Genomic DNA, 21,845 nt, shown 5'->3' with positions numbered 1-21,845 from the left:
GTCTCAGGTGGGAGGGACTAAGACGTGAGGAGAGGAGGCGAGGAAAGGAGTGAAATGAGAAAAGGCTCTTGTCTGTTGGTGTACAAAAGGAGTAAGAAAACAGGACTAGTAAGTTTGGTCAATCGAACTTGTAATATAGCTCTAAAGTGTCAAAACTTACCTTAAACTATATCTTTAGAGCTTATATAGGATGCCAATATCTATATTTGTGGGTAAAACACTTTTCCCTTTTCAGTGGTAAAAACTATATTTATTTATGCTCACCACTTTTACAATTTCCTCACGTAATTACAGTCCAGACTTTGCTGTCCTTATGTTTCCTTATCAGGTATTTGCTGAAAGGCAGTGGTAGAAGTATTTGGATCCTGAGAGAAAAGTTCAATTTTCACCTCTGAGATGCAATGGAGTAGAAGAGTAAAGTTGCATAAAATGGAAAGTAAAGTACATGAATTTGTATTTAAGTACGTGTACTGCTGAAAGGGAGAGGAACCAGAATCTGTCTCATTGTCCATTTCCAGTGCAGGAAGATAAAATATGAGATTGCGGGATAGGTTACAGGAATACTGTGTATAATGTATCACTTGAAGAGACACACTGGCCTGGCACACTGGTCTCTAGTTTCTCCTGTTGTTTTATCACACAGCTATCAGTTTTATAAACAAAGGGCAGCAGTGCAATGTCCGATGGTACTTTGCATGTCAACAGGAAAACATGCAGGTGGAAGTTGTTATAATACAGCAGGTCATTACGCAGGTATAAGTACTTTGCTACATGCCATCCCCCACTTTCTCCCCCCTTCACAGTGTATATGTCCTCTCATATAAAGAGAGAAAGCCCCCAAATATATCTTTGAAAAGTCTTAATTGGACTTACCTCACTGAATAAAGGTGCTGCAGAGACACTATTTACAGTACAGGCCAAAAGTTTGGACACACCTTCTCATTCAATGCGTTTTCTTTATTTTCATGACTATTTACATTGTAGATTCTCACTGAAGGCATCAAAACTATGAATGAACACATGTGGAGTTATGTACTTAACAAAAAAAGGTGAAATAACTGAAAACATGTTTTATATTCTAGTTTCTTCAAAATAGCCACCCTTTGCTCTGATTACTGCTTTGCACACTCTTGGCATTCTCTCCATGAGCTTCAAGAGGTAGTCACCTGAAATGGTTTCCACTTCACAGGTGTGCCTTATCAGGGTTAATTAGTGGAATTTCTTGCTTTATCAATGGGGTTGGGACCATCAGTTGTGTTGTGCAGAAGTCAGGTTAATACACAGCCGACAGCCCTATTGGACAACTGTTAAAATTCATATTATGGCAAGAACCAATCAGCTAACTAAAGAAAAACGAGTGGCCATCATTACTTTAAGAAATGAAGGTCAGTCAGTCCGAAAATTGCAAAAACTTTAAATGTGTCCCCAAGTGGAGTCGCAAAAACCATCAAGCGCTACAACCAAACTGGCACACATGAGGACCGACCCAGGAAAGGAAGACCAAGAGTCACCTCTGCTTCTGAGGATAAGTTCATCCGAGTCACCAGCCTCAGAAATGGCAAGTTAACAGCAGCTCAGATCAGAGACCAGATGAATGCCACACAGAGTTCTAGCAGCAGACCCATCTCTAGAACAACTGTTAAGAGGAGACTGCGTGAATCAGGCCTTCATGGTCAAATAGCTGCTAGGAAACCACTGCTAAGGAGAGGCAACAAGCAGAAGAGATTTGTTTGGGCCAAGAAACACAAGGAATGGACATTAGACCAGTGGAAATCTGTGCTTTGGTCTGATGAGTCCAAATTTGAGATCTTTGGTTCCAACCGCCGTGTCTTTGTGAGACGCAGAAAAGGTGAACGGATGGATTCCACATGCCTGGTTCCCACTGTGAAGCATGGAGGAGGAGGTGTGATGGTGTGGGGTGTTTTGCTGGTGACACTGTTGGGGATTTATTCAAAATTGAAGGCACACTGAACCAGCATGGCTACCACAGCATCCTGCAGCGACATGCCATCCCATCCGGTTTGTGTTTAGTTGAACGATCATTTTATTTTTCAACAGGACAATGACCCCAAACACACCTCCAGGCTGTGTAAGGGCTATTTGACCAAGAAGGAGAGTGATGGAGTGCTGCGGCAGATGACCTGGCCTCCACAGTCACCGGACCTGAACCCAATCGAGATGGTTTGGGGTGAGCTGGACCGCAGAGTGAAGGCAAAGGGGCCAACAAGTGCTAAACACCTCTGGGAACTCCTTCAAGACTGTTGGAAAACCATTTCAGGTGACTACCTCTTGAAGCTCATGGAGAGAATGCCAAGAGTGTGCAAAGCAGTAATCAGAGCAAAGGGTGGCTATTTTGAAGAAACTAGAATATAAAACATGTTTTCAGTTATTACACCTTTTTTGTTAAGTACATAACTCCACATGTGTTCATTCATAGTTTTGATGCCTTCAGTGAGAATCTACAATGTAAATAGTCATGAAAATAAAGAAAACGCATTGAATGAGAAGGTGTGTCCAAACTTTTGGCCTGTACTGTATATGTAATTAAATTACACAATACATGTAGTCAGTTACAGTTACTGGGGAAAAAAAATATAATTAAATTACAGTTACTTATCAAAACGTTGGTAATGAAGGGATTACATCCAAAAATATTCTCTTTGGTAAAAAGTTTATATGTAGACTAAAGCATTCATCCTGTTGTTTGGCATCTTTCAGCTGTGCAGGAATATCTTCTTTTGGCAGAGACATTTTTCAGCTTTACTGCTCAGTTTAAAACATTTGTCAGAAAAGTTACATTACTTTGATGAAGTAATTAAAATAGTTATATTACTTTCTAATATATAACCTACTACATTTTAAAAATAACCTTCCCAACACTGTATATATATGTGAATAATCAGTTGTGCATGTTATGATCTAATTTAGCATTTATATTTTCAGAGTATTCAAACACATATTTCACAAATCAGTGTTTTATTAAAATAAAAACTAAATGATTTCACAAAACTCAAGTAAAAAAGACTTCAATTACATACAGCACTTATAAATATCCAGTAACCACAGAGATGTGTGTGTGAAAACTACATATTTAGCCACAACTCATTTCTTATTACACCTGTTGGACTGCTGTTTCTGTTGTTTGTCTGCTGTTTACATAAAGTAAAGACATAGTATTTAGTGCGTATATGAGGCAACTGAAAAACAAAAAACATCCCACAAAGCCTGCTGCATGTGAACAGCTACAAGCATACACAAATAAAAACTCGTAGTGCTTAGGTTGCATGTTGAAGTTACACATAATCATGGGTTTTCTTGCCCTCTGAGTGGTGATCGCTGAGCTCAGATTTGGTGCGGGGCTGAGGTTTGTAGGCGACCCCGGGGTAACTGAAAAGCAAGAGGAAAGACATGGTGTGAAGGCATCTCTACTGGGATGGTGTATCTTCCAAAACAAGTCCACAAGTATCAGTGTATGAGCAGAATGCCAGTTAAAATGTCAGTTTTATCACTATAAATCTGCGAGTGAACTCACTGTGGTTTTTCATCTTTCGCCATTTCCCTGAAAGCCAATGACTTCAGGATGCCACCAATAAGCAGGACGCCGCCTCCAATCCAGGCTACAAACAGCGCAGGGCCGAATGTGTATCTGGTAAGACAAACAACACATGATGTAGATCCAGCGTGGGAACAACACGGAGAATATAAGAACACAAGCAGAACAATCACCTTGCTAACCTACCTGGGAATTCCTCCTCCCATTCCTCCCATCCCTCCACCCATTCCTCCTCCCATCCCTCCACCCATGATGTTGTATCCTCCTCCATAGTTGTTGTAGGTGGACATCCTGAAAGTGGTCACAATCTGATTGGCGTAGATAGAAGCTCCTGCGATGCCACACAAACCTGAGGGAAGATTACGGACAGGAACGTAGTGATTTATTTACTTTATAGAGAGAATATGTGCAACTCCTTAAAGGGACAGTACACCCCAAAATTTAAAACACATATTTTTTCTTCTACCTGTAGAGCTGTTTATCAGTCTAGATTGTTTTGGTGGGAGTTGTTGTGCGTTGAAGATATCAGCCAAAAAATATCTGCCTACTTTCCGTTATAATGAGAGTAAATGGCACTCGGCTTGTGATGCTCAAAGTGCCAAAGAATTCATTTGAAAAACTCAACAGCAATGTCTCTTTACAGAAATCATGACCTGGTTACTCATGCTAATCAACAGACCTTGTTGCGAGCTATTTTCTTCCTACCGAACTACACCCACCAACCAAATCACCGTGGAGACAGAAGCCTGCATCTAGTCACAGACAAGAGGCTCCTTCTCATGATGGTGTGAGATGTTAACATTAATAGCATCCTTGTCAGCTGAGGTGTAACTTTAGTTAGCTCAGTTGTGCTAGGTGAGCTAGCAGTAGATGCACGCTTCCTCCTGTGCAGCGATATGGTTGTTCGGAAACACTCAGAAACTCACACCAAAACTATCACTGCAGATAAGAGGAAAAAATATGTATCTTGGATTTTGGAGTGAACTGTCCCTTTAAGAACCAGAGATGTCAAAGTAAAAAAAAAACCACCCTCATATTTTTGTTATTTGTGACCCTACCAGCGATGACGAACATGATGCCGGCAGCGAGGCTCATCTTGGCCTTGGTGGTGTCTGCCATGCTGTTCATTGTGAGGCAGGTGAGGGAGAAAACTGATATCAGCGTCCCGATGACACCCAGCACCACGCTCACTATCATCAGGGCTCGCACAGCCTGGAAGGTGCCTGGTGGACAGAAAACACATGCTCACAGATAAATTATACTGAATCTGACATTTTATAATGTGTCTCACTCTACCAAGAAACTCTACATCGAATTATAATCTGCATCACGAGTGATGTCATCAATCTGACAATAACAATTATATTTTGCCTTTGGACTTAAATCTTTGTAATGTTTAGAGGATGATGTTAGCAGATGTATTTAATCTGATAATGGGACCTGTATTCTAGGTGTGTTGTAGGAACCTGCCCTTTGCTTGTTGTTTGTTCTGTTTCTGATAACTGTGTTGACTAAGTCTCGGCCTGCCTGTCCATTATAGTGACCAGAATGCACTGCTGCTAATGCAAATACTGATAGGAGTGGGCTCGATGCCGGAACAAGAGTTAGTATGAGGACGGCAGAAACAAAGGGGGTAAAAGTGACTTTAAAACATCGCCTGTTTAAAAAATAATATTTACACTACTAGTTATGAGGAGAAGCTTTTTGCTTTTGGTTTTCCATTGTTAAATTATCTGATTTATCCTTTCAGTAGCGAGAAAGTCATCACACATTTCTTTTTTCCCCACAAAATCAAAGTGTTTTAATCTATTTTATTAAGCCTTTAAAATCACATGACAATGACAATGCCATATTTATACACTTTTAAGGACCACGGACCATTCCAGTTTTGTTTTGGGTTTTTTTTTACTTATAAGGAATCTTGTACATTTTTTTTAGAGTACTTACACGTCATCCTGGACCTTGTGAAACTGAATAAGACTCATCTCTGTTCTTTAAAAACCTCCTGCCCTGTCATTTGAGAAGAAATAGTTAGGCCCTCACGGATCTTTACACGTAGTGAGACAACTTCCTGCTAACTGGAGTACTGAACAACTTCCTTAAACTTTCTCACTCACTGCATCTTTGTTCTTGTAATCAGAGAAAGCTCGGTATCTAAATCATCTATCAGTGGCCCTGACAGTGAAACTGAATAATTGTGGACACAGTTTGTGTTTGATAATGAGAAAAGTGATGGATTGAAACTAGTTTGGATGTAAGCAGTCACTGGGGAAGCTCTGCACATTCAAATATAGGATAGTCTTTTCCTACCTGAGAAACCCAGGAGGCCGTAGAGCGGGCGACACTCTGTGAACCCCGATGAGGCGGTCTCACAGTCCTGCCACAGGCCCTTGTAGGTGTAAACAGACGTTACCACATCCCCCTGCCTGTCCTTGACACTCCAATTATTCATGGCAGTAGCTGCAATGAGGGCTGCTGCACCGATCAGCCCCAAAATGAATCCACCGTTCTGTAGAACTGAAGGCGCCATTGTTGTTTCCTCCGTCAGAAGTTAGGAAATATACTGGGAGATGTGTGCAGGATGGTTTGTTCCCAGTATAATGAGACAAAGAGGCTAATACTTGAAGTTTAGCTGCATATGTCGCTGGTTTAAGTAAAGGTGCCAAAGGTGAGCAGGTGTGTAGAGCACTGGCAGAGTATGAAAATGGGCAGAGTGGCACTTTGTAGTGATGGTGGCAATGGGCGGAGGCGGTTGGGTTTCGTCCAGTGGGTGATACAGTGGCATGGGTTGGGCTGCCTTGTGCTGAGAGGTGTGGACACAGTGGTGATAGGCACACCTGGCACCTAAATGAGAACTAACTGTTTAAATGTAAATACGGGAAACTGAATCACCGACTCCACAGGGCTTCAGGTAAACCGCCGACAGTTGGTCAGAGACTGAATTATGCAGTCATTTGCAATGCCAACACCCTGACACACTGAAACATTATGCAGCACTGCAGAAAGACAAACATTCAGACACACAGAGATGAGGCAGAACTGAGAGAATAACTCAATCAGATAGAGCACAAAGGAACACTCGGGAGGAAGCAAGACAAACAGAAGGAAATAACACACATGACAAGCAGAGAATCTCAATTATGACAAGGTCAGAATGTGAGTTCAAATCAGGCCACAGGTGTGTCTTTAAAGGAGTAACTTACACACAAAATTACCATTTCTATATGTCAATACCTCACTGTGTTATGTTGATTTCATGACGAAACCTTTGTTGTCCCCCACGGCAAACAGAGATTCGAAAAAAGGCAGAGATTCTTCATGAATTGGGGTAAACAGGGACCACTTATAACAACAGCAAAACTGTAATCAAAACATCCAACTCTCACACAACTCATGCAGTATAATCTAGTCTCATTTGTGGAGTCGTATGCTCAGTATCTCCCAAACACATACATTTTCACTAAAACATCAAGATTCAGTACAAACAGTCTCACACACTGACGAGTAGTGCACCTGGGCACGCTCAGGGTGCACTACTCCTCGATGGAAGACACTTATACTGTAACATTTTAGCAAAATGCATGTGTTTGGGAAGTACTGAGCATACGACTGGATAAATGAGACATGGATTATTCTGCATGATTTCTATGAGAGTTTATAAACAGGCTGTTTTGATATAGTTTTGCTGTTGTTAAAGGTATAGTGTGAAGGATTTAGCGGCATCTAACCAGCTAGAAACCTCTTCCATGTGCCACGTGTGTAGGAGGACTACAGTGGCTGATGCGAAAATGCGAATGAGCCCTTTCTAGAGCCAGTGTTTGGTTTGTCTGTTTTGGGCTACTGTAGAAACATGGCGGAACAACATGAACATTGAAGAGGACCCACTCTATCTTTGCGTTCCAATCCCCATACTACTATACTATATAGTATGCCAGAACAAGTTTTAGTATGTCCAAATACATAATATGTGAAATGCAGTATGCCCAAAATACCAGGATGTTCTATTACATCCAGTTAGATTTTCGGGCTGTTCTGACCCATAATGCTCTTCACATCGACTGAACCACAAAGAGATGAGACAAACAAGAGGGCCATGGTTCAGGGTGTGATGTTAGAAGAAAGTAGTATGTCCTGATTGTGTGCATACTGCATGCAACAGTAGGCTAAGTACTTTTTAAGGGCGGCTGCAGTGTGTACTAAAAGTAAAAAGAAAGAGTATGTGATTTGGAACGCACCCCTAATGTAGCTTTAAATGGCTCATTCTAAGGTAGCAGATATACGATTCTTGTTTTCAGGTGATAATACACCATAATATATACCTCTAAATCTTACACACTGGACCTTTAAATGCAGACCATGATTACTTCTATTCATGAAGAATGTTCACTTTTTAAAAAAAATCTCTGTACACCATAGAGGCATGCAAGAAAAACAAAGATTTCCTCACAAATTCAGCATAACCCGGGGCAAATAATGTGATGTATTTCTTTAAAATGACAAAAGAAACCAGTTAAGTAAAGCATTTTCCACATCCACAGGTCAAGCTCGGCTACAGAGCTGCATCACTGAACCTCTGAATTAATAAAGATTTGGTGTTTGGCTCGAGGACGCCACAGCAAAATCTTTAAATCTGGCGCTTCATCCAAGAACTTTTTTCTTCTCCTGTGCCGCCCAGGGTATCAAATGAAAACCCTCCACACACATAATGTGCCCTGTTGGTGAAGGGTTTGCTGACCATGTAATAACAACGTCCCTGATTCATGTCCAGCTAAATACATTTGTTTTGTTTCTACTATCTAATAAAGGCAAAAGGCCATGACTCAGAAATCCTGATGCAGCTCCTTCCTGTTTAATAAACTTACATCACAGATACAGGATGAGCGTTATGAGTCGTCATACGTGGAGACTCAGTGGTTTCAGTGTGAGGACTCATTCCTTCTTACTAACTCTGAAACAAACAGTGCCTCATACGATTTCCATGATTCAACTTATCACCTTATCACTCTGTCAACACCTGGGGAGGAGAGAAGTTTCTATTCTTCTCTTATCACGAGCCTTGCTCTCGCTCCCTCGCACAAACACACAACGAAACTCATACAGGAGTCACCAAACACGATGGGACTTTAATTTTGTTTTGTTCCTCAGCTGAATGGATTTCTGTTTTTTATTTTGCATTATATTCATATTTGTTTGTCTTTTGTGTGAGCCTTTGTTGGACACCTTATCGGTCAGCTTGTTGAGATAAGAGCGCTCAGGTGGTCAGGAACATGAACACTTACTGTACTTTCCCCAGTTATTATTATTACAGCTGACATCAGACATAAAATAACATCTAACAAAAAAAATTTTAGGAATGACACTGATAATCAGCAGACATTAAAAAAATATTCAAGACAAATGGTGGTGGTGTGGATCATCCCAGACTATATTATCAATAAAATGATTCAACTTCACATCAACATTGTTCACTGAACAGCAACTGACTTATATCCAAAATGGATGTAGCTGCTTATATAAAATAGTTAGACATTTTTTACACATTTTTCTGAAAGCAACGGACCCCAAAGAAAAAAAATCAAATTATTAGACAATACTTTTGGGAAACATTTATTATTTCCACTTCAAATCAAAAACCAGGCCTGCATATTGAGACAGATATACTGGGGGACAAACTGTCAAACTGCAGGTGAAGTCAGGTAATGTGGGACACTATTTGGTAGATTACCAAGAAAACCAAGGAAAAAATCAGAAGACTATATAACTGAGCTTTTTATGGATCTCTGCTATATTTCTATTAAGAAAAAAAGTTGCCAGGTAAAATACTTAAGAAACTTTGGATCTTTAAACACATCAACAACCCCTACCTCACTCAGATGACATGTTCAGGTAAAATGAAACGTCTTTTAAGGTACTCCTAAGTGCTATATCGTAGGCAAGTGAACTTGCTTGAGTTTCTTGAAGACGTTTCACCTCTCAGTTCTGAACCGCAGAAGCCTCTTAGATGAGAGGTGAAACATCCTCAAGAAACTCAAGCAAGTCCACTCGCCTACGATAAATCAATGGTTAAATCAATTTGTCATTTCAGTCATTACTTTATCAAATCTGCAATTAAACCAAACATTTCATTTAAAAAATCATTTTTAAGTGACAAAGTTATGATGTAACAGTGTAGCATAGTAACTCATGTTTTATGGCACCTGGTAGCTTACAAACATGCTGATTTCACTTCAGAAAAATGTCCCATTTTAGCTTATTTTTTGTCCTATTTTACCTGAAAACATAAATACTCACTCAAAATCATTTCCCATAAAAGGTTAAGTGTATTTTGAAAATGTTTTTATGTCAAACAGTTCATAAAATGTGACATCCTGTGACTATTTTGTGTTATGCCCTCACGGATTTAGCTGCAGTATTCTTTTAACCAAGAAAAAAAAATTAACATGCTGCATGGCTTGCCTAATTTTTTGCCCTGCCCACTGTAGTTATCTCAGACCAATCAAAATCATTATTTCATGTAAAGCACATTTGTAGCAACAAAAACATCTTTGGTGACTGGCAGCTAATATCTAAAGAGCCCAAGATGTAAAAACCTTGCTTGTCCAATTTTACCTGATGTGACAAATTACATGACTTCACCCTAAAAATGATGAATCCAAAGTTAGAAATTTGATTTTAAGTGTTTTTGGGCCTGTGTAAATAATCATGTCAAAAACAAACACTGCCTCTTGCAGACTTTCTCTGCCCTCTCAAAACCACAGGAGCTTTATGATTATCTGACTGGCAGTAATGTGGACTCAAAGGTCAGTTCGCCTGTTGAGTTATATCAGTTATTTAGAAAAGTTAGGCGTGGACCTCCTGCATTTATTTTTATGTTTTTGAGAAAAGAGTAACAAAATAACATCTTCACATTATGCCCCAAATCTTTACTCTGCATTTACATGTGATAACGAGTAATAAAGGGACTTGTAGTGCGTTTTTGGTGAGTAAAATGTTTTTAAAATCTGCAGAAACACAGCCTTTAATAATCAGGTTTGCTGTGATATTTGTAGGATGAGGACATGTAGTGCTGTCCATTTTTTAGCCTTGTGTCATATTACATGGGGAGGTCCTGTGCGCAAAGTTTTCCCGTAATGACCGCGCGTCTTGGGTGTATCCGGTCCGTCACACACTGGAGCTGGCTGAAGTGTACGAGTCCACGCCGTTCTTCGTCATCCCTCCCGGGAACAGAATATAAGCTACCTGAGGCTGTAAAGTGGCAGCGGACCAGGCGCTACAGTTACACGGCACCACATACCCAGGCCCGGAGGGTGACGGGTGAGTGTGGGTGTGGGTGTGCTGTCCGTGGCAAGCCAGACCCCCCATCCCTCCAGTCTGGTATCCAAACGTGTGCGCGCTGTAGGGCAGAGCGCCGGCGGCCAGTGCGTGCGGGATCTCCGCCATGCGCTGGACAGCTCCGGTGCTGAACTGCGCCACCGGTTCCAGCAGCGAGAAGGAGGAAGAGGAGGAGGAGACAGGAGCGAGGAGAGCTCTGGCTTTATCCCCGGGAACGAGAAAGGAGTCCATGGAAAATCCCTTCAAATGCTCCGTTGCGTCCCCGAGTAAAGACGGCAGCGGAAAAACGAAACGGTCCCTCTTCAGGAGACTCTTGGGCTTGCGCCGGGGTCTGTACTTGTAGTCCGGGTGTTCCTTCATGTGCTGAGCCCGCAGCCTCTTGGCCTCGTCGATGTACGGACGTTTCTCAGAGTCGGAGAGCAGCTTCCACTCGGCGCCGAGTCTCTTGCTGATTTCAGAGTTGTGCATCTTTGGATTTTCCTGGGCCATTTTTCTCCTCTGGCCTCTGGACCACACCATGAAAGCATTCATGGGTCTTTTGATGTGATCTAAAGGTTTTGCCATCTCAGACGCTGACACATTAATTATTCCTACTGTAAATTGAGTTACCTCTCCAAGAAGCTCATGCTCCCCTCGTGCGTAAAAGGAAAAGTGGTCTGCTAAGAAATATTATCCCTCTCTCTTTGGAAAAGACTAGAAACCGTAACTCCAAATTGACTGAAGCATTTGCACAAAGTGAAACAGAAAAGTACATAAAGCGCAAAGCCTGGGCGCATGAATGGGAGTCACACAGGACCAAGTTGGAAGCTTGTTATGGATGATGCTGGGCATGTCAACCGCTCATCACCACGCTACTGTCACGGCGGACCAAACCAATGAGAATGAGAGAGAGCACTGTAATCCCTTCACAAAAAGTGACTGTACAACATTTCTGAGGGACTCCCTCCTTCCTCCTTAGTCTCTCCAAATGTCTACAGACCCAAGCGCAGGCAGGCAGGGGGCCAGTGAGGAGAGTAATCTGCTGCATGACACACGCAGAAAGCTAGAAATTAGAGGGTTTTGTACGAGCTATGGAAGTAAAATATTTAAGTTCCTCGTTGCATGTTGCTCATTTGCTCAGTGATGAATTTCTGTTTCAGAAGATCTCAAAGAAAGTTGCTGTACACTCCTCAAAGTCATGAGAAGCCATCTTATAAAACCAGGGGTGTAGCCAGAACTTTAGAAATACCAAGGCCATGGGTCAGTGGCCCCCAAACACCCTTCACACCCCCTGAACGAAAAGTCCATATATTTGGTTATTGCTTGGATTTCTCATGGTGAATTTACTGCAAGATTTATTGGAACGCAGCCATTCCTTCAACAAAAATCCATCCTGAGCTGCTGCACAAGAATGACTTCACTGATGCACTGATTGTTATTGTGTCTGATGAATCAAAGTCTGAGTCAAACTTGAAAGTTGTACACTGTCTGTTATTTTTCCATCACAAACTTGTCTGTGTCCATTAAACTCGAACATGTTTCCAATAATATTCAAAAACATCCACGTGTAACTCAAGCAGCAACAAGCTGCTTCAGCGGTCAGAAACTGTTTTTCTTTGAGGTGGAACACCTGACCAGACAAACAAAGGTTCCTACCATATATAATGATGACCACTAATTGGGTTGCAGGATCCTTTCCAAGAAACTTTCAACAAATGATTAGGCAATAACAAACCAGCAAAATAAAGAGGTTAGTAGTCTAAGGGCTCTATCCTACACCCGGCACAAAGCGGCACACAGCGCAACACAACTGTCATTGCTACTTTCAGACAGACACATGTAATTTTAACCATCTGTGCACCCATGGGTGTGCAGGTCTTAACATGAGGTGTGGTCAGACACATTGTTGGTGCACTGCTATTTTGATACAGCAAAAAGGGAATGTTCCATTCACCATCAAAACCCTGCTCTAAAGTCAGAATGACACAGTATTTTTCTGCTATTTAAAGGGTGCATTATTCAGATAGTAAGATGCGTCTACATAGGCGTACTCACAATGTGTGTACACTCTGCATGTCTCACACACAGGGAAGTGCAGATGGGTTGCAGGGGGTTGAAATAATACCTCATTACAGAGGAAAATATTAATTACATTCTCTAAAATGTGAACATGGCAGAGAGCAGAGCTGCTGTCTGACTCCCCATTAAGAGAGACGCTGTGTGCATTTACACACGACGAGCTGAGTAACTTCATTGATTATTTCAGAAGCTAAAAGTTTAGTGCTGTTTCCTCTGTCACATTTACAACAACGGTTTTTAGTTTTGCTGGTTGACTGTCTCACAGTATTTGCTGCAGTGACATTACTGCTCTTACTGCATACCGCCATGTAAATCAGCGAGGTGCAGGTGTATCGGCTTTTAAAGGGAAATTCATGTCACATCCAGAATACATCTGTGATTAATTAAGGGACTAAATGCCCTCTGTCCCTTGCACCTACTTTGCACCAAGTTTATGCACCATTTGACCAGCAAAAGTGGTCTACACACCCTAAACAGCCTTGCGCCATGCACTTGGGCATAAATACTGAATCCTGGTGGAAAATCAGTAGTAAAGTTGCACAATCAGACTACAAACTGTCAATGTTTTTATTGCAGAATGTAACTACACCAAAGTTGCCAAATTACCCCCAGAATACACCTGCAATGACCCTACATACGGCCATGCATTAATCCAAATTAAAAGAAATTGGCCATAAGTGAGTGCATAAAGACTCTACTCCAAACTTGCCTCCATCTTTGTTGCAAAACCACTCCCAATTTGTGCTCCTACTTTTTAAAAATCCTGTCCTCAAAACTAACACAATCCCTCATTCAAATTCTTTCCCATGATGCCATGCAGGTTTCTTATATATCAATATGTGTACAAGCGGCTCATCTCTCCCTCCTCCATACTCTACAAAATCAATATTAATCACTGCCATAATTCACTGGCCCTGAGTGACTCCGTTGGTTGTTACAGTTTTCATAATTACTATACCTTATCTTATCAGATAGACGCTTTAGCCATCTCCTCTGTTATTGAAATGACATTGATGGAGAAAAGTCTGGGCAATAACTTAAAGGGACAGTTCAGCCCAAAATCAGAAATAGATATTTGTCCTCTTATCTGTGGTGCTATTAAACAGCCTAAATGTTCTTAATGTGAGTTGCCGAGTGTTGGAGATATCAGCTGTAGAGATGTCTGCCTTCTCTTAAATGGGGATGTCAAGAGGGCCAATACTTTGTTAATAAGTTGATGCCAAATTTCTGAAAACATGATGGTACTGGAGATAGAATTCTTCTGGACCTGATGACATAATATATATGCCAACAAGTGTTCTCTGCCATTAACTTCCACAGAAAGAAGAAGAACGGAAGAAGAACACAAGGAAAATGGCAACAGGTGCAGCTGCAGCAGCTCCGCCCCAACTTGCTGAAAAGAAAACTGTTTTTTTTTCTTGAGGTGTATTTAGTTAATTCTTTGCAATTGGATCGCCGTGTTTTACATAGTGCTACAGATGCCAGCCGCTTGAAAAGGTGCTAAGCGTCTATTCTGTGCTGAGCGCTGCACACATACCATTTTGTTCTGGTTGCCAAGAGTTGAAAAACATTCAACTATAACTAAAACCCTGTGCTCATCACTGTCACTTTTTACTCGGCCATCCAATCACAGTGAAAAAGGGGCAGGTTAAATAGCCTACCACAGGGGCCAACCACCACAAAACATAACAATAACAACAATAACAATGGAGAAGAAATATGTTAATGTACTTTATAGGCTATATGTTAACATATCTTTCCTTGCCCCCAAAATCTCATGAACCTACACAGACTTGTATTTAACAGTAAAATGTAAAAAAAATAAACTTGGCAGTACATGGCAGTTATTGATTTGTTTTAGGTTTTTTGCCGTGGTATCAAATTAGGTATCAAAGATTGTGGAATTTCGACTACTAAATTTCTAGCATTGAAGAAGTTTCATGTAGGAACAACTACACCCACCATCCATAGCAACACACAGAAGGAAGCGTGTGTCTACTCACAGACGAGGGGCTGGTGCTTGTGACAGTGCGAGATTCAAACATTAATAGCGCTCTCGGCTGAGCAGTAGCTTCTGTAAGGAGACATTGCTGTTGATTTTTTCAAATTTATTTTTTGGCACTTTGAACACCACCATCTTGTTCCATTATATTGGAGAGAAGGCAGACATCTCTAGGGCTGATATCTCCAACACTCTGCAACTCAAATCAAAACAATCTAGATTAATAAATAGCACTACAGGTGAGAGGGAAATATGTACTTTCATTTTGGGGTGAACTGTCCCTTTACCTATAAATTATATTCAGTGTCCATGTACACTGCTTCTCAGAAGAAGATGTAGGAGCTTATAGGTAACAACGGGGGGGATTACTGTATAAGATATATGCTCAGGAAGCTCATTTTAAAAGGAGGAATTCAATGCCATCTTTCTGGGTGGAAGCTTCCATGCCGTCTCAAAGGCACCCAAAATGGCTTCTGCAAAAAAGGGATTATTACCATGACAGAAGCATGATGTGTTTCCCCATAGACAGACCTGTGGTGGTGGGTTGAAGCTCTGGGTTTAGGTTTTGGTAGTGGTGATAAACTTAGATATCAGGGTACCAGCGAGGAGGAGGCCTTTATTTCATTTACCTCCCACAATCAAAGGCACCGCAGGCCTCTTCAAAGGCAAAATAAATGGACATAAAAGATCCAGTGGTGCACACCGCATCGGTGGTAGAGTTGATAAGACGTTTTCAGAGAGTGTTTTTTTCCTCCGGGTTTCCTCAGAGCAGCCGGGCTGGAGGGATAAAGTGATTGGCAGCAGGGGTCAGACAGTTGATCTGTCTCCTCATGGCTGTGCTGTTATCTACTGTGCTGTAGGTTCAGGCCTTCACACACAGGAGGCACCCACCGCCACACAGAGACAATGATTACTTCCACAGTGGAACCATGTTTAGAGAGTTTTCGATGGTGAGAAGAAAACCTGTCAACATGAGAGTACCTGAAGGGCAGTATGGAGAAATCTGTCTCTTTCAAACTGTTACTATCATCTGTTGAGATTTAGTTTTACTCTCCTCAAAGCTTTCAGCTGCTTCAGTTGTGAAAAAACACAAAGAGTATGTGTTTTTGTGTACTAGTCAGTGTTTGGTGTGACTTCTAAGAAAGGGCAGCATTTCAACTCTGGAGAGATGAGGGGGAGAAAAAAAAGGGTAATAAGTAAAACTGCCAGCAGCACAAAATGGCTGTCGTAATCCGGTTATCCCCCGGGCTCTAAAGATACTGGTCCTCTCCTTAGGAGTCTATCTTTTCTTCTTATGTCAAAACTGTCCTCCATGCACTCAGGTGGATTAAAGAGTCACACTGTAGAAAGAAATTGACAGGTACAGAAAGACCTGGGGGTGAAAAGGAAATGAAAGAGGACACAGAGAGACAGGCCGGGCGCTCCAGCCGGGGGAGTGTGCCAGCGCCTGACAAGAAAAGAATCTATCAAGTCAAGTCCATGCCGGAGAAAAAACCCCCCACTGATGTTTCCTACTAATTTACTGTATTGATCAACTGAATAATTACTGGAAGAGATGATTGCGTATTTTGTATCTTGTGAAATTAATTTTCTTTCTTTCTCTGAATGGCTTAAGTGCTTGACAACTGTATTGTTCAGTGATGCTGCTGCATTATCTGACTTGGGTTATATTGGGTTTAATGGCAGCTCCTCAGCAGAGTCCAATAATGCTATTAAAGTTGATGTCATTCTGGATAGATTTCATATGCATATCATCTTCCATTGTTGAAAAGGCCTGAACAAAAGGCCCTACTTCACATAAGCTGCTGTAAGCTTGGAAGGAGAAGCTGCTGCAGGACGAGCCTAGTCGCCAGAATAAAACAGTGGCATTGTACATTTCTGCAAACCACGGATACATTATGTACATTTCATACCTATCATATAACTGTTTCTAAAGTGACGTAGTTCAGATTGCACGTATATGAGCTGACTTTGACACTGGAGGTGGAGGGGATGGTGAGATGGCTGCCAAGCTGCAGACCGTTGTTTGAGACCAGCAACAAAACTGGGTGTTCTTTAGTGAGAAATCGGCAGCATTTCCAGCCATGACTGTGTCACCAGAACCAGGTATTTTAAGCCAAAACATGATCATTTCCTAATGTTTGTAACCCTCTATTGCCTGGTCAAATAGGGCCATAGTAAATAACATAAAAGCTCTGGCCAAGGCAATGGAGAGGGTCAGACAAATTTACCTATATGAATCAGGTTGGTCATTATTCTGTGGCTCGCTATGCTGAACGTGGTGATATGTGCATACACGTTTGTGCTTCATATGAATATGTGGAGGCACGTGATTACACATACAGTATTTGTGTACAAGCGGTTCAGTTATTTGTGATAGTCCTACTATTATAGCTACTCATTTTCTTGTCTTACTTATCCCTATATGTATTTTTTTTCCTTCTCTTCCTTTTCTCTTCTCCTGGAGTCTTAACAACTGCAAGATTTGTAAAACATATGGACACATATGGATGGCACGTGGCTATGTATATGTGATTTATTATTAGGACTTTGCAAAGAAACTAACTAAAAATTTGATCACTAAACCACTAAACCATGACCAAGTGGTTTCTGTGCCTAAACATAACCATGTGTTAACCACAGCGTCACTGAAACATTAATAAATGTGAAGTTCAACATATCCGCTACATAATAATGTACAAATGTTACATATCCATGGGTTGCAGCAATGTACAAAAATGCCAACGTTTTTTCTGGTGAGTGGGTTGGCAGGACATGTAATTTTTGACGATTCCTAGTTGGTTCGTTCTTCAGAGGAATATGATCATATTTAATGACATCTTTTAAAGCTGGATAATACCTGGGTCCAGCTTCTCAACTGTTATGATTTTCCACTTTCCTTTATCTTTTGTGATAGTAAACTGTATGTTTAGGATTTGAAGTGGCAGTTAAACAAAATTAACAACATAAAGACGTCACCGTGGGCTTCGAAAAACTGTAACGGGCATTTGATGAACAAAAATTGTACTTCCAGGTCAGTCTATATTTTGGTGAATGAAAAACACTCTTGTTAGTCTCTGCTGTCCTACAACGAATTTATTTATTTACACTCCTTGTACCAGGAAACAGACGCCACACATTAGTGGTGAGTGACAGTGAATACAAGGACAGGGCCAAATCACCATGACACAACACTTATGTTTCATGTTTTCATACTTTTTTCACCAAAGCATTTTTCTCCATTTTTGGACATTTTATAGCCCAAAAATAATCAAAAGTTTAACTGGCATTAAAATGATTGTTAGCTGCAGTCCTATATCATTGTAAACATTATAATTACTTTCACAGCTCATGTCTAATTCCTGTTTGGTTCACCAGATGAGTTTACTGTGCTTTGCTGCTCATCATAGTAGACCTCAGCATGGCTTATTTTAAAATGCTCTCATTATAAATACACAGTTTCATTTCATAAAAATCAGTCATTTGAATGGAGTGAAAAGTTTCTGGAAATCAATTAATTATAACTAATTCTTTACTGAATAAGTTGTTTCTATTCATTAAATGATATGCCTGATTTTCAATTTGATTAAAAAAAGTATGCAGACTATTAATTACTTTTACATATTTTCCTAAGAAACACTTACTTCCACTTTGGAAAAATGAATCTCTTCTAATGTTTAGGCTGTTCCTGGACCAGTTACATTTTTTAATACCTGTGGTTTTCATTATTTTCTTGCTTGGAAAACTTCAAGAGGTGATCAGTCATGGACTGGTCATTAGCCTTTATGAATATAGGTACACCGTAAATTAAGAACATATTATGGCATTATTATTTACAGCTTTGTTGTCACTTTTGTATTTTTTTTTTCCGTTTGTTTGTCTGTATGGTAATACTCAGTGTACTCTTATGTTTGTATGTTGACTCATTGGTGCTTGCTCATTATTGTACATTATTCTGAAATAAGAAGATGAAGAAAAAAGGTAAAGTGTACACTGGAATTATTACTATATACTGTTCCTATTATATAATAGTGAACTGGTGAATGGGTTTCTGTCTGATTATAGGGAAAGTTCAGATGCACTCATACTTCCAATTTTGTCACTTCAGCTCCAAATAAATACACTGAAATCCCAAAACTACATTGAAGTCTAACAAGAGTTTCTGACACTTCTGAGCAGCCCATTAGGAAACATTTCAGGGGGAAAATCCCCAAGATTTCCACTGCTCTGGGGGGGATTTCACTAAATCTTGTGCTTATTCTCATGATACTTAGGAAAAGTAAAGCGGTTTTAATAGCTTTCCCCCTGACACATTGATGGTGGAATATGCTTTGGCTCTGTGGTAGATAGTTTCAATCCCGAGAGGTTGGGAGAGAGAGTCGGGGGAGGAGAGATCTGCTCGTCTCTGCCTGCCAGTACACTTTTCATAAGGCCCCATCTAAACTAAATTAATACACTTCCTCCAACATCTGAGGATAAACCTGAGGGCCACATTACTGTGGCAGCCCCTATCAGCCGGCTTGTAATACAACCGAGTCAGCAGTCAATGAGATACATTTGCAACCAGGCATTTGTCAGCGACTCAGAGTCACAGAGGGAGGAGATTTAAAATGTCCTGCAGTAAATTAAGTCCTGCTTGAAAAGTGAAAGGTGCCGGCTAAGCAGGCGGCTGCTTACTTTAAATGACAGACTGGTTAAGGGGGTGATGATGGTGTGGTGATGGAGGGAGGAAGAAACTGAACCAGGGGCTAGAATTTCTTTTTACAGCTATAAAGCATTTTTATAAATGTAAATATGTTGCATGAGGAGACTGAAATATCTCTGAAGTCATGACTAACATTTGGATTGAATGTGATCTATATACATAATCATATTTCTGTGTTGTTTCTACACAATACAACTAACAGCGCTCTGCACTGAACTACAGCAGAACATCAAATTAAAGTGATTTGACACCAGTGAAGCTCAGAGAAGAATACCATTTAAAGTAGGTATTTGGATTAATTATCTCGTTAAAAGAGGCAACCTGAGGCCAATAATTAGGGAAAAGAGAAGCTCAGTCTTTGCTTGATCACTGGGGAGAGGTTATTTGCTGTGATTCAGTGAGACACTGAGAAAAAAAAATCCAATGATACCTTCAGGTATTTAGAGGATGACTTGAAGATTAGAGTAATTAAAGTGAGGAATCAATTTGTTTGGTGTAAATTGTCTGCCTGCTTTGCCTTTTAAATTACTTAACTATTTCAGAAAAAGTTACTTGAGTGGTAGCCAATGATGCCTGGCTAACTCAAGTCAATACTCAAGTATTATTATTATCATGGATCTACAATCAGTGCTGGAGGAAGTATTTAGATCCTTTGCTTAAGTAAAAGTACTACAAATACTCTGTTGCAAGCTTAAGTCTTGCACTGAAAATGTTACTTAAGTAGAGTACATAAGTACGATTAGGAAAATGTACTTAAAAGTAAGAATTACTCAATGCAGAAAAATGTTATACTACTAAATATTATATCATAAGATTATTATTACTCACGCATTAGTATAAAAGCAAGATTTTACTGTTATATTTGGCTTTAGTGTGCTCATTTTAAACTATTAACTAATGATTATTTTAATTATAGATTCATCTGCTGATAAGTTTCTCCATTATTTGATTGATTTTTTAGTTTGTAAAAATTCATAAAATGATGAGCTATGCCGTCATAATTACCCACAGCTCAAAGTGACACCTCCACAATGCTTATTTTGTCCAACCAATATCACAAACCTCAAAATGAATAATAAATAATTGAAAATTAATTTTAAAAAAAAAAAGAAAAGTTGGTTGGTTTAATTTACAACAAAGCATCACATTTTAGAAGCTCTTCGTGTGTTTTGTGTTCCAACATCTCATTTTGTGAAGTAACTAGTAAGAGCTGTCAAATAAATATAGTGAAGTAAAAGGTACAATAATTCCCTCTGAGATGTAGTGGAGTATAAGTATAAAGTGGCATGAAACGAAAAGACAAGTAAAGTACGTAAGTGGTCTCACATTTGTACTAAAGTACAGTACCTGAGTAGTTTAATTCTACCGTGGTCTACAACAGTGGTTCCCAACTGCTCCAGATTTCCCCTCAGTCATTAGTTCAAGGTCCATGTAGTTAAATATATTCAGTGTCATACTTAAGGTCCACTGAGAATGGACCCACGACTCACTTTTGGACTATGACCCACCAGCTGGGAACCACTGGTCTACAATACATGTTTTGTAAAACATTAGTGAAGCATTTAGTGACACCACAAACCTTTGAGTATGGCCTTGTGTAAGGTGGTGAGGTCGTAAATGTTTAAAAAACAATAATATAACAATCATTCTATTCTCTTCTCATTCTTGAAGGACCATAACAGTGTTTTGTACGTGTGGGATTTTTACTAAAATTCATGTATTTTTCAAAGCATACTATAATATTTACTTATCAGAATGTTTTCCTTATACTTCAGTGAGAATACGTTGTTTCCATTTATCTGCATAGCACTAGAAATTTTCTGGACATGTATCCTAATCCAATCACATCTCTTCTTTTTGTGTGACCATATTGTTGTAAAACAGGAAGTAACGGGACGGGCTTTACCTGTGCCTTTTATTGGATCTCTTAAAGTCCTTTACGGTGCTTTAAGCCAGTCCGAAAGCTAGTCCATTTAATTCACATCAAAGGAGGAGCACTCACAACTTATCTTCTGCCATTTTTCTTTTTATTAAACCATTACTAACTCTACATTTACATCAAATATATAAGAGGAAGAAGAAGAAGAAGAAGAAGAAAATAAAAGCAGAGTATGTTGTTGGTGTCAGCAAGTTTCTCACACTTGATTTTATAATGCAGCTTTAAAAAACGAAAGGAAACGTGGCTGCCGAGAAAG

The 21,845-nt window shown here is 40.1% G+C and overlaps 2 protein-coding genes across 2 annotated transcripts; both read right to left on the bottom strand.

The window, feature by feature from the left end:
• Window positions 1–2,662: 2,662 nt before the first annotated feature.
• cldn18 (claudin 18) lies at window positions 2,663–6,969 on the bottom strand. Its single transcript, XM_049598825.1, has 5 exons — window positions 5,864–6,969; window positions 4,612–4,776; window positions 3,740–3,902; window positions 3,533–3,646; window positions 2,663–3,387 (listed from the first exon to the last, which is right to left on the bottom strand). The coding sequence occupies exons 1-5, from the start codon at window positions 6,081–6,083 to the stop codon at window positions 3,294–3,296; spliced, it is 756 nt and encodes a 251-aa protein (XP_049454782.1). The 5' UTR covers window positions 6,084–6,969; the 3' UTR covers window positions 2,663–3,293.
• Window positions 6,969–12,528, bottom strand: LOC125902479 (transcription factor Sox-14). The gene has a single exon (XM_049598826.1). It carries the CDS (start codon window positions 11,447–11,449, stop codon window positions 10,715–10,717), a length of 735 nt encoding a protein of 244 aa, XP_049454783.1. The 5' UTR covers window positions 11,450–12,528; the 3' UTR covers window positions 6,969–10,714.
• Between the last annotated feature and the right edge of the window lie 9,317 nt (window positions 12,529–21,845).

This window comes from Epinephelus fuscoguttatus, linkage group LG15 (genome assembly GCF_011397635.1).
Source record: "Epinephelus fuscoguttatus linkage group LG15, E.fuscoguttatus.final_Chr_v1".
In the NCBI taxonomy this organism is placed as follows: Eukaryota; Metazoa; Chordata; class Actinopteri; order Perciformes; family Serranidae; genus Epinephelus; species Epinephelus fuscoguttatus.
The sequence above is the reverse complement of the archived record's forward strand: the minus strand, read 5'-3'. Positions and strand labels throughout refer to the sequence as shown.

Excerpts from the sequence above, each read along its gene's own strand:
- cldn18 (XM_049598825.1), bottom strand. The coding sequence starts at position 6,083 with ATGGCGCCTTCAGTTCTACAGAACGGTGGATTCATTTTGGGGCTGATC. Across the intron at positions 4,777-5,863 it reads CGGCCTCCTGGGTTTCTCAG|GCACCTTCCAGGCTGTGCGA; the intron begins GTAGGAAAAGAC and ends TCTGTCCACCAG. Across the intron at positions 3,903-4,611 it reads CATCATGTTCGTCATCGCTG|GTTTGTGTGGCATCGCAGGA; the intron begins GTAGGGTCACAA and ends ATCTTCCCTCAG.
- LOC125902479 (XM_049598826.1), bottom strand. The coding sequence starts at position 11,449 with ATGGCAAAACCTTTAGATCACATCAAAAGACCCATGAATGCTTTCATG.